Source organism: Tupaia chinensis, unplaced genomic scaffold (genome assembly GCF_000334495.1).
Source record: "Tupaia chinensis unplaced genomic scaffold, TupChi_1.0 Scaffold149309_1, whole genome shotgun sequence".
Lineage (NCBI taxonomy): Eukaryota > Metazoa > Chordata > Mammalia > Scandentia > Tupaiidae > Tupaia > Tupaia belangeri.
This window is the reverse complement of record NW_006209153.1, coordinates 310,773-323,845: the sequence shown is the minus strand read 5'-3', so window position 1 is coordinate 323,845 and position 13,073 is coordinate 310,773. Positions and strand designations below refer to the sequence as shown.

The 13,073-nt window shown below is 44.2% G+C and overlaps 1 protein-coding gene across 1 annotated transcript in view; it reads right to left on the bottom strand.

Annotated features, from left to right (window-relative positions):
• Positions 1-13,073, bottom strand: part of FBP1 (fructose-bisphosphatase 1) — a 41,036-nt gene that overhangs the window by 17,297 nt on the left and 10,666 nt on the right. Inside the window, exons 2-3 of the mRNA XM_014585232.2 lie at positions 2,643-2,805; positions 711-803 (exon numbers count right to left, since the gene is read on the bottom strand). Coding sequence (XP_014440718.1) covers positions 711-803; positions 2,643-2,805 — 256 coding nt within the window. The remainder of the gene's footprint in view (positions 1-710; positions 804-2,642; positions 2,806-13,073) is intronic.

Sequence of the window (13,073 nt, the reverse complement as noted above, 5' to 3'; positions counted from 1 at the left end):
AAAAACCTTCTAATTTCTATGCTAAAAAACAAATGAAACAAAACACGTCATTTATGATGGTAACAGAGAGTAGCACAAATGCCCTAAGTTTTGATCAATCACTCAAATATTTCAGAGGCTGACCAAAAGGGGGGAAATTGTTAAATTAAACTATTTTGGCCTCAAACAGCTGCTGTATTCCCACATTTTAATTCCTATAGATGAGCCAAAATCATACAGGTTAGGCTGTTTTTCTGAGCTGGTTCCTACGTTAGAGCCAATCACAGCAGCTAGGCTTCAGTCAGTCACAGGTATTCCACCTTTTAAATTGTGTTAATAGACAAAATTCAAAATGTAACCAATGATTTCTCTACCTCACCCCCTCACTTACGTTCTGTGTACAACACTTTCCTTTTACTACGCACCTCACTTTCCTGCTCTGTTGACTTAAAAGGCCAAGTTGACCACGGGGCTGCTGATTGTTCAGAAGTCTGGGGACAACTGTCCAATTTAAATCGTGTTAAGATTTGCTCTGTTAAAACTCTATTAAATACGCTGATTTATTTTTCTTTTAGCAGGTGAAAAAAATTAAAATACATAATATGTATTTTCCATGACATTTTTGAAGATCCCTCATCATTCTGGCTGCTTCACCACAGTGAAAGGACTAGACGCTCAACTTTAACTTTTCTCTTGACCCAAAGCCACATGCTTACTGTATCATATTTTACCTTTCTATAGATGCCGAAAATAGTTCCAATGGATGCAAGGCAATCAATATTAGAAGATCCATCCAGGGGATCAAAACAGACCACATATTTTCCCTGAGCAAAGAAAAAAAGAAAAGACAACTTTAAAATATTATAACGAGAGAGAGTAAACACTAAGTACACTTTGTATACATTGCAACAAGATGGAAAATATATAATATGGGGGTAAAGAGAATAATCTAGAGGAAAGTTTTAGAAACACAGGTCTAATCTATTTATACCTTGTCAAAGAAGAGATAAAGTAGCATACAGAATTTTTAAAAGGATAAAAATATGTACAGATATATGTGCACTAAAAATTCATTAAGCAAAGAAATGTGGTGTAGATGAAGATCATGGAATACAAATAAATCATAATTTCCTGCATCATAGATATGGTCCAGTCATAATTTTGTTGAGTTTCCTGGCAGCCGGAGAAAAAAAGAAATACTTTCTTAGGTGAAGCAAAGACTTCCCTATCATTAAGATCTTATGTGGGTCTTATAGACACTACTTGAGGATGTGGCACACAGAATTCTCAACAATATTCCTAACGTAATTTGTAAAGGAAATATCCCTCTGTTGTAGGAGGACCACCAGACATCATTCTGGGAACAGGATTCCCGTGATCTCCTGGCACTGGCTGGTATCAGCTCTCACAGGCTGATCATGCACAATTCAGCCCAGCTTTCAGCAGTGTTGTCATATTGATAGATTAAAATCAAGTATGGGAGAGTATTTACACCATAGAAATTGGTAAGCCCTGCAAATCAAAGGGGTTTTTTTATTGGTTTGGTTGGTTGGTTGAGTTGTTTTTTTTTTTTTTTTTTTTTTGGGGGGGGGGGTTCGTTTTGTTCTGTTCTGTTTTGAGAGTCAGTACACCACTGGGAATTTTCTATCTCCTAATTAGCCACTTTAAGATGTAGTTTTTTTGGTATTCTCTATTTTCCACAAGATAAAAATGATTCCATGACCTTCTGCTCTTAACAAATCATCCTCACTGACACAGGAGAAACTGTAAGCTGGAAAATGGGAACGTGCCTGCCATGAAGGCATACTGTAGTCAGAAAAATTTGGGGTGATCTTGAACAATTCAACCCATTCACCTAAAACTACCAGAGACCTTAAAGAGCCAAGAAGGAAAAAGTGTGAACTTTGAATCTGGCTTGTTTTTGCTATTAGGAATGTTGTAAAACAAGCTAATCAGATATGTGGTTCTAGCTCTTAATAAGGTCAAGACAAGCAACCTCTTTACTTTGTGATGATTTTCTTTTCTAATTCTACTTCATGTTCCCATTCATTTCAAACAAGGAATGACAGCAAATTCTTGTAACTGCACTTATAATCTTTAAGGTTTTTTTTTATTACAGTTGTTATTTTAATAACAGCTAGAAATATGTTCATTTGATAGTCTGTTTTGAGAATCCTTGGCTATTAAGCCCAGACAATGTAACAGGCATTGTGTCAGATGCTGGAATACAGAGAAGAAAATAATTTGTTTTCTTCCAGACCAATAGATATTTCAATGGACTAATCAGTGATACAAATTTTGAGCATTTAGGTTGGTAGCAGGGTTTAAAGATGGGGATTTCAGTGGACGGAGCTGCAGCAAATGAGCCAGAAGAAGCCAGATGACAAAGAGCCTTGAACATGGCAACAAAGTGTTAGGTTGGAGACAAGTCCATGGGAGTCTATGGTAGAGATGACAATAGCATGAACTCTAGTGGTAGTGCCAATGGTGGTGGGGGAAGGTCAGATCTGAGATACGATAGTGAGGTGACATCTGTGAAAAGATGATAGGAGGGAGCTAGGGCAACTCCCAGGCATCCAGCTTGGCTAACCAAGTAGTCATTCACGAAGCTAGAAAGAAAAATTGTTGCATTAAAACCCTCCAGTGTGGAAGGGCAGACCCACCCTTTTCTCCGGTTCTACTATTATGGCATGTTTATCTTCTTCAGACACAAGAACGCAGGTGGCAAATGAGGACTTTAACATGTTTATCACCAGGTCATTGGAGAGGACATCCAGCTTCTTCACTTGGTCACCAGTCACATTGGTAGAGCCAGCGATGCCGTAGCTGGAGGGAAGAAGAACCACGAAAACATAAGCCATGATCACTAGAATATGCATACACATCTACAAACCCATGGAAGGTGACCTTTCAGCAAGATTAAGAAGAAAGGACTTAAGATTGTATTTTGGGAGAAACAAAATAGAAAGGGTCATTGTCACTCTGGGTCAGCTCCCAGAGAGGAGAAAATGCTGGCGTTCACCTTTCAGGAAGAACCTGTCATGGTACCCAGCAAACCTTTGTGTCAAATCAGCATTTCTCAACATTTTGTAAATTTTGGTCCCCCTAAAGAGCCTTTGTAAATATTTTTGTCCAGCTACACTCCCATACAAAATTTTACTTTTTTAGAAAATTATTTTATTTAACTTTATTTATTTTAATTTAACCAGATAGGGGGAGAGAGAGAGAGAAAGATGGAAAGTGAGAAAGCAAGCGGCCAGGTCCAGGACTTGAACTACGGTCAGCCATGTGGGAGTCCAGCGGCCTTAACCACCATGCCACCTGCCGGCCCCTGAAATTTTACTTTTCATACCACAGATACAGTGTATATCTGTTGGTTATTTATGTACATCTGTGCTTTATGCATTATAAGCTTTTGTTCTGGCCCAACCCCAGTGGTGCAGGAGGCAGGGACACTGCTGTGTGATGCTGAAGGCCATGTGGGAAGATTCCAAGTTTGTGTCCCAGGTCGGCCTCAACACACTGCCCATGCCCACAGGTGTGTCTGTGACTCTGGCTGGCTACATAGCTGGGGGAAGAGGGCCGTGTGGAGGCCCTGTCAAAGATGCCTCTTTTTCATTCACTCAGTAAATATTTTTGAGTGTTTTTGTTTTTTGCTTACCAAATATTGCCTCCAAATGCATGGTTGAGAAAAAGAAGCCGAGGCTAGAGAGAGCTACATCAAGCAAGGGATCTATAATTCTATAACTGAAAATATATTAAAAGAAACATCACCTGGTGCCACTGCCTCATTTTATAGAGAAGGAAGCTCAGATCCCAAGATACCCGTGGGCTTCTTCAAACTGCAGAGGTTGAGAACAGGGCAGAGGCCCCGTCCAATTTCCTGGCCCAGCTCTGTCAGGGACTCCCCTCTGCCCTACAGAGGTCCTATGGGATGGAAGCAGCAGGGGGCAGAGTTTGTACTTTTTTAAGAGAGATTTTTTTGCTACAGGACACGTGTGCTCGCCAAAGAGACAGAGAGGCAGAAAGCAAGAAATCACCCCACGAGGAAATGGTCACGCTGCAATCCCTTCTCCTCCACTCTCCTCATGGGATATTGGGCACACACGTACACACACACACACACACACACACACACACACACATCCAGCATGAGTTTCAAACTGCCAGGTCCAGGACTCGAACTACAGTCGAATATATGGGAGTCCGGCAACGTAACTATTACGCCATCTGCTGGTCCCAAATTTTACTTTTAAGCTACCTGCAAGTCAATTAATTGCGGGAATTCAAGCATCCAAGTGACTTGTCTGAAATCAGCCTGCTTATGAGAAGGAGGCAGAGACAGGTTATCACAGCCTGGGGTTGACTAGGAAGCCAGAGAGGAGGGATGTGCTTTATAGGAAGAAGGCATATGGTTCAGGATAAGAGACGGAGTGTGGGATGAGAATGAGAACGAGCCTTGGCAATCCCACCAAGCAGCTGGATGTAGGTGTTAAGGGATAATGTCACCCATGGCCAAGAGTGCTGTGAGCACCTGCCTGCAACTGATGGTCACTATTTCAGAGACTGTAGCTGCTTCAACTTCCAAAAGCTCATTTGCTCAAAATATAACTTGTTGTGTCTGGTTGGTCCAAACCGACCCAACACTAGAAACCATCCAGACCCAGATGCCTGGCTTGGCCTGGCCTGACCGTCTCTGGGAGGAAGCCACACTTGTTCCATAAGCCCATCAGCCATTGTGGGCTACTCTTAGCTTCATTCCTCTTTGGCCTGGAAAACAGCATCTCCTCCTGGCCTCTTCTCCTTGTCACTCCTCCGTTGTGAGTGAAAGATCTGACAGACTTGCAGCTGTAGTCCATGTCTCTAGCATTTTGGTCTTTATTTCTAAAGGCTAATGCTGAGGAAGAAGAAGGCAGCCATATGCTGGGTAGGCCAAGGGGGCTTGGCAGGGCCCACTAACCCAAATACATCTCTCACACCGGCCCCACCAGCAGGAGTGTTCCCAAGCCTTCCCAGCCAGAGGTTTCCATTAGAATCACATTCAGGAGGGCAAATAGTTCTGAGGGGCCTGGAACATGGGTTTGAACGGAGACCTGGTTCAGACCTCAGCTCCGCACATCCCTTGCCATCTCGGATCCTCCCTCCACTTTTGTATGTACCCAAAGAGGGTGCTGATCTCCACCTTGTGGGGCTGCATGTACACAAGGGCTTGGCATGGCCTTTGGCCCCTAATAGGTGCAGGCCAATGGGGACCACCCCAGGGAGGCTGGGACACCAGGACAGAGGAGCTGAGGGCAGCTGGATGAGGCACTCTAGACAGGCACAGGAAGAGACAGCCTGATTCTCACCTGGGCCCAGGTTCTTCCCCCAGTGACACTCAGACTGGGTCCCTTTCACACAGAAGTTCCCTAGAGGCCCTGTTTGAGTGTTCGTTTATTCCACAAATATTTACTGGGGACCCATTGTGCATGGGGTACTGTTCTAGGTGCTGAAGACACGGTGCTGACCAAGACAGATGAGATTCCTATCCTTGGGGAGATTACATTCTTGTGAGGGGAGACAAACGAGGAGTGAGAAACGGGTCAGTGTGCTGGGACGGACAGGAGAACGTCAGCACAGCCTGGTGGCCGTCAGCAGGGACTGACCTGCAACACTGGAGCCACGTGGCTGAGCACGTCCCAGGGAGCCTGATCTGGAGCACAGGTATGTGTCTAATATCCCAAAGAACTGGGGGGCTGGGGATGTGGCTGATGCCGTGAGACCCTGCTGAGGATGCTGCTTCTCTCGCTCTCTTACCCCCTCTCATGTGCGTGCACTCACACTCTCCCTCATAAATAAAATGAACTGTTAAAAATATATAATGTCACATAGTGACAGGCGCTCACAGCCAAGATGACAGAGAGGGACGTGTGGCAGAGCAGGTTGCCAAGGAAAGTCTTGCTGCAAAAGGGACATTTGAGCTCAATGGTATTTTGCATGATTCTCCTAAGAGAGAGTATGAAAATAAGCTGGCCTGCAAGGACGCCAAAGGAGCGCTCCATGTTAGTTATCTAGCCAAAGAAAACGTTCAGTTTGCTTTTTACATATTTCCAAGCAGAAGGAGATGGATACGCTGTACACATACATCTAAGTAACTTTTTAAGAGAGATTTTTGCTTTAGGGCATGTGCACTAGACAGAGAGACAGAGAGACAGAAGGCGAGAAATCCCCCCCTCAATGAGGTATGCTACACACAATCTTTTTTCTCCATTTCTCCATCCTATCAGGATTTGGGGCATGTACACATGACTGGCCTGTTTTTCAAGCGACCAGGGCTAGGATTTGAACTATATTTGGCCATGTGGAATTCATACACAGGGCTTAAGTGCTGCACTATGGAGCCAGCCCTAACCTCCAGTTTTTGAAGCATATAAAGCATATATAGAGATATTATTCTGGACCCCTCAAACACAAAACTCATGCACTTTGTGGCTCTTCTAGGACATCACATAGTAACAAGAGCCCCAGCATTAAGAAAGCCTGCAAGAGAGCACAGGAAAAGTGATTCGAAGATAGAAACAGGGTTCGGGAGAATGTATCCCAAGACTGACAGCCAATAATGCTGCCATGTATAAATTTTTTCTAAGTTTATCTATTTATTTCCCCCATGAGCTAGAAAGACAGACACAGAGAGAGAGAGAGAGAGAGAGAGAGAGAGCACTCCGATAGGATCCCAATGCCATGATCTATCCGCAGCCCCCAAGAAGCCTTGGACCATGGGCACACCCATGGCTGCTGTACTCAGGGAGGTCTCCAAGGATGAACCTAGAACTTTCCCGCATGGGTCAACCTTGCAGTGTCCTGCACTCCCACTATGCCTCCTTCCAGCCCCTAGTGCTGCCATGTTAATAGCATTGATGTCCAGATTCCCATCATATCTTTGGGCATTCTTTGAGTTGCATCTTGGCATATGAGGTAAGCCGTCCCCTGTGTTACTCACACTGTCTGCATTATTCTGCTCAGAGAGGCACAGCAACAACGAGGAGGAGAACTAGACAAACTCCACTGAACTTCTTGTGACACATCTTGGGAGGATCCAAAAAAGGGTTGCAAGATGTCTCCATGGTGACATGTTGCCATAGGTCAATGAAAAGCCGGTAGCAGCAAAGGCTTTGTGACTTAGATCAAAGCCCTCAAAAATATCCTTGAGAAACTAGTCAGCTGAAGAGCTCATAGGGTCTATTTTCTCTGTAAGTTTGCAGAAACCACTTAGAAACAATAAATTATGCATGTAGATTGGTCATCCTTTTCAAAGGTCCAGAGGATGGATTGACAAGAACCTCCTCTGCATACACTGATGCCCATGCAGAGCACAGAGCAATAATAGCAGGGGTGGGTTTCAGTGCCTGTCAAGACAGCCCAGGCCTCTGCTTGACCCACTGAGCAGAGGTCAGAGATCTTGTTTCAGATACATACTTGATTTGCTGCCTTGGTAATGGGACTGGGTTGTTTGGTTGCACTTTATGAATGGACTTCATGTGGCCCAAGCCTAACTGTGCACCTGCTGAAAGCAGTAAGCTTTTTTAACACCTCCTGATCCTAACAGTGTAACCCGCCTTCAGAACCAAAAGCAGGAGTGGGCTTCAGCTTCTGGCAAAACAGCCCAGACCTCTGTCTCACCCTTTGAGTCCAGACTTAGAGAATGAATGGACAGCGTTCCCCAAACAAGTTCTAGGCAGACTCCAGAAGAGCACTGAGTGGGGGAGTTCCAGACAGGGACTGAGAATAGGAAGGGAGGGCACAATTGCACTCAAAGGGACACAAACAGGGCCTTGCACACACCTCCTGGCTCCTTCTCAGATCTGCTCCCAATCTGCGGCTCCCTGGGGCCACCATAAGGCAGCAAATGAGGCTGCAGGGATATGGGGAAACCCTGGCACAACCCTGTTCAGTGAAGCCTCCCACAGGGCCAGCTGTGCCTTGCAGTCAATGCAGAGAGAAACGAGCTGAGCTGGTGAAGAAACTGGCTGCTCTGAGCATGTCATAACTCTCCCCGTGGCCTCCTACCCACAAAGGACTCAACAGCAGGTATGCGTTGAGAGTGCAGGGCCAGGGAGGCGACTCTGAGCGAGCCCATGACTTCACCTGCAGAGGAAGCTCTCCTAAGTGGGAGTTCTCAGAGTGAAGAACGCATTGTGAGCTTTTGTCCTTCTTCTCCCTCCTGGGCCTCAAAGGAGAAATGTCACAGCCTGAGGATGTGAGGAGGGAAATAAAGCGGCACTCCCCCGCTCCCCAGAAGTAGGAGCAGAACAAGAGCGCAAAGTTCCTGCCAGACCTGAGTGCACTGGCTGCTAATGTGGTCAACAGAATGTAAAAGTCCTGCAGGCCACAGAGGCCCATGGGTCCTGGAAATCTGCAAGCATGAGACCCTGGGACTCAGAACCTCAAATTAGGGCATATTGTCATACACATTTCAGCTATCTTTCAGGCATCTATGAATTAGAACTGACTTTCCAAAAAATTAAAAGTTCTAGAGTATGCTTTTAATTTTTTTCTATTTTTCCAGATGGTGCTTACCAGAGAGAGACAGAGTGAGGGAGAGGGAGAAAGCAGCCCCCAATAGGATGTAGTCATGCTGCAATTCTTTCTCCTCCATTTCTCCAGCCTCTCAGGATTTGGGGCATGCACACACATGTACCCATTGTGTTTGTTTTTGAAAGCACCAGGGCCAAGATTCAAATCATGCAGACAGCCATGTGGGATCTGGCATCCTTAATTGCTAGGCTATGAGGCCCTTAGGATATGCTTTTAAACTGTGCTGTCTTGGGCCAGCAGGTGGCATGGTGGTTAAGACACTAAATTCCCACATGGCCAGTCGTGGTCAAGTCCTGGGCCTGGTGGCTTGCTTTCTCACTTTCTCTGTCTCTCTCTGATGAGTGCATGAGCCCTGCTACAAACTAAAAAAATGATAATGATAAATAAAATTAAATAAATAACTAAAAAGGAAAAAAATCTCACTATCTCAGGAGACCCCGCCTATTTGACCCTCAGGTAGTTAAGTCAAAGATAAGATTTTCTTGGAATAGAAAAGCAAAACAGTGATAATGAAACACTAACCATATAGTAATTTATATTTTTTCAAATCTCATTCTATGTTGTATCTTGATTTAAGTTTATAAGACAAACATGTAGTTGAACATAAACCTATTGGATAATCTTAATAAAAAGGCTTTTTTTTTAAATAAGGAAAGCAAAGCTGATTAACATTTGTTAACAAGTCATAATGAGCAGGCCTTCCCTAAGACCAGAAGACAATGTCCTGTAAGGTCATGCCTCCATGCCTTAGGCTCTCTTGGTCCTCTCTGGCTTGGGTTTGGGAGAATAAACCCTTTCCTCCCCAGTGCCCTAGGGAGTCATGACTCATCACAGACACTGGACCCTCTCTCCTAAAAACATCACCAGGCTCCTAACATCATGAGGTCTTCCCTGGAGCCTAAGGGTCTTCAGCTTCCAGCTCTGACTTTCAAGTTCTTACCCATTCTTGTCTCTTGGGCACCGCCTAATAAACCGGTTAACAGGTTTTCATATTCTAGGTCAAGATAGCACCTCCCCCCCCCCCCCAGCTGCTGTGGTTTTATTTCCAGAACCTGCCCCCAAGTCAACAGTGCTGCCTATTAACCAGAAATATATGCATTAGGTACACAAATGAGACCCACATTAATGGGTGGGTCCTTTCCAGTAGCCACTGAGAGGAAGTGTAGAGTTCTGCCACCCCTGGAAATGCCATCTACAATCCTGATATCAGAGGACTTGGCCCAGCTGCTCTGTGCAAGAATGCTAGAGAGGAGGTCCTCTGGGTGTTGGCAGCTCACCCACTGGGCTCGCCTGGGGACCAGTCACTCCCACACACATTTCTCTACTTGGGATGGGTGCAGTTAGATCCTTAGAGGCAGCTGGAGTTTTTCTGATGAGGTCTGAAGTGAAAGCCCAGGCACTAGGTAAGTACTGGACACTGGGAGTATTCTCTGAGAGGACAAACTCTTGCACATGAATGTTATACCTGAATGTGGCTCTAGAAGAAGGAAGATCTTCTAGTTCTTGAGCTTAGAGAACAAAAATATTTTGTTCACAATGTATCCTTAGTACCTGGATAATGCCTACATATAAGTGCTCAGTAAATACTTTTTGAATGGATAAATGAATTTACGGAGCAAAAAGTTTCAAGGATTCCTAAGATTATAAACTCCATTAGACCCAGCGCTACTGGCAATGCCTCCCTCCACAATCTCTACATCCACGGCCCCCACACTCAGAAGACCCACTGTAGACCTGCATACCCTCTTGATAACAGTGAGCTTGCTATGCAAAGCTTACTGTCAAGGAAAGTGCAATGGCCCTGCCCTCCAGTCAGTTCATCAGGAAACTGCAGGGGATAATGGTCAAGACCACAGGCTGGGTTCAAATCCCAGCTCTGCCACATGCTCAGCAAATCTGGTCAAGTCATGTAGCATCTCTGACCTCTGGTTCTTCACCTGTAATAAGGGAATATAGAATATCTGCTCCATAGTGTGTACAAGGGGTAATGATCAAGTTAATATAGGTAAAGGCACAGAATCTTTCCTGGTACATACGCAGGGGCATAAGAAGATATCGTTCCATTCCCACCCTTGCCCTCAGCAACAACACACTCATTCTGGGACCAGCAGTTAGCCTAATGGCTATGTTGCTGGACTCCCATGTAGTTGGTTCCCATGGTTCGAGTCCTCGTTCGGTAGCTTAAACTCATGCCGGGCGTGTGTGCATGCGTGCCTAAGGTCCCGAGAGGAGAATGGAGGAAAAGCAATTGTGGCGTGGCCATCCTCCCTGGGGGGGTCACTTCTCACTTTCTATCTCTCTGTCTCTCTGTCTTTCTGGCGAGCGCACGCACCCTATAGCAAAAAACTCTCAAAAAAACAAAAACAACAACAACAACAGCAACAACAAAACACTCATTCTGAGAAGGGTCCTGGCAAGAATATGATGCCAGGAGACCTGGGTTCAAATTCTGTCTTTCCCTCTCACTCACCTTTCTTACTCACAACCTCCATCATGTTGTCCAAATTCCCTCTTGATTCTTCTGGTCAAGTTTATAAGGATGAGGGACAGTGTGTGACATGTACCTGGTTTATGGCACCCCTCCCCCACGGCAGCTGTCAGTTCTCTTGATAGAGCCACATCCGCTTCCACAAAAGGGCTGCTTGAGAAGGGTGCGGAGGAGGAGGAGGTATTTCTAAACCAGTTTTGCAGACAACTCCTGGAAGACCGCCAATGCATACCTATGATCACACGTAACTCACAAAGCAAACAACACTTCAAGGTTTTTTTGATAAACGATCACTGGGGATATTATTTTATTTGAGATGCTTATGACATTTCACTTCAATTGGATTCAAATTTCTTGGCCCTGAAGCCCAAATAGTTCAAGTAGGGATTTTTGGGAAAGCACTCTGTTGGAGTTTAAGCCCTTGTAGCCTTTTTTCTTTTAAAATTCCAGAGACCCAGAAAATCTCTTTCTGGACTTTAGGGAGAAAAACTTGGTTTGAAGAGCTGTCTACAATATCTCTTCCTTCACTTTTATTGTAAACATCATTCAAAATTCGCAAAAGCTATGGGGCAGGAGAAGAGAAGAGTGTGGAGAAGGATAGCAAGAGAACAAATAGAGAGGCATGACATTAGTGGGACACAGACATGGTTTATTACCTGTTGATGACTTGTACAGTATTCTCAACTGGACTGGTCTGAGAAATATTTCATGTTGGGTAGTCTTTTTATAAGCAAAATGATACATAGTGATTGAATGTTTAAAAAATAATTGAAATAATAATAATAATCTGGAAAAAATAATGAAAAGCTATTGGATGATGATGATGGGGATTTTAATGTCTTTGTATTGACTGTTATGTATGGTATTCCTTCTGGAAAAAGAAATGTAATACACTGTAAAGTTATATGTAATTCAATATAATATAAACAAGATTATGATCATAATAAAAAAAATTTTTAATTTTTTTAAAAAATTTGAAAAAGCTGTAAGTCATGTTAATTCATATGATAAGAAACTCATCAAAGTGTACAATAATTTGGTCAGTATTTTGAAATCCTTGGGAATCTGGATTAAATATTAGAACTGTTTTTTTAGTTTGCATGCAGTTTCCTAAATGGAATGAGCCATCTTGCAGTCATGTAGTTGGTGAGCCTTCATACGCGGATGTATGGTGATCGGCAAAGTTCCTTTCGCAGCGTTCGTGAACCACAGCACTAAGCACAGACCTGCAGCCTGAGCTGCACACTTCCAGATGAGTTCACAACGACTTCCTTGATCAACTCACGGACTTAGCTCGTTTCCTCCTAACACCAACACAAGAGTGCGTGAGCAGCAGCACTCGAGATGGCACACAGAACACCCAACCCAACCCAGAGGCTGATCCATTCATTTAATCCTATCACTAAAGTCAGAGATAACACTGACTTGTTACTGATTGATTCCATGGTCAATGACCAACCATTCGCCTCGCTGGGGACATTCGGGGTTAGCTCAGAAATACTTGGAAGAAGAGCCGCCAGCCAGCTTTCAAAGGTCACAAACTCCAACCTTCATTAGTGTCCACGTGGGCTGAAAATGGGCAAACAGGATGGTGTGTGGCTGGCTGTACTTCTTTTATGGAAGGGAAGTTACAATTCACTTTTTGTTCATATGGAGGAGATAATTCAACCCATAGACTAAATCTGATCAAGTTTCTGAAGTATATCATAAACTCTGCACATTTCAAAATAAGCTTAAACATGAATTAGCTGATCTGTAATTTCAAAATTAAAACTGAAGTCCTTGGGCCAGCAGATGGCCGTGGAGGTTAAGGTGGCTGGATCTCATGTGGCCAACCGTGCAGTTTGAGTCCAGGACCAGATGGCTTGAGAACCATGCCGGGCATGTGTGCATACATGCCCTGAGAGGAGAATGAAGGAGAAAGGATTGAGGCATGGTCATAACCCCCTCCGAGGGGGTTGATTTCTTTCTCTTTCTCTCTTTTTTCCTCATGAGCATACACATGCTTCAGAAAAAAAAAAAGAAAAGAAAA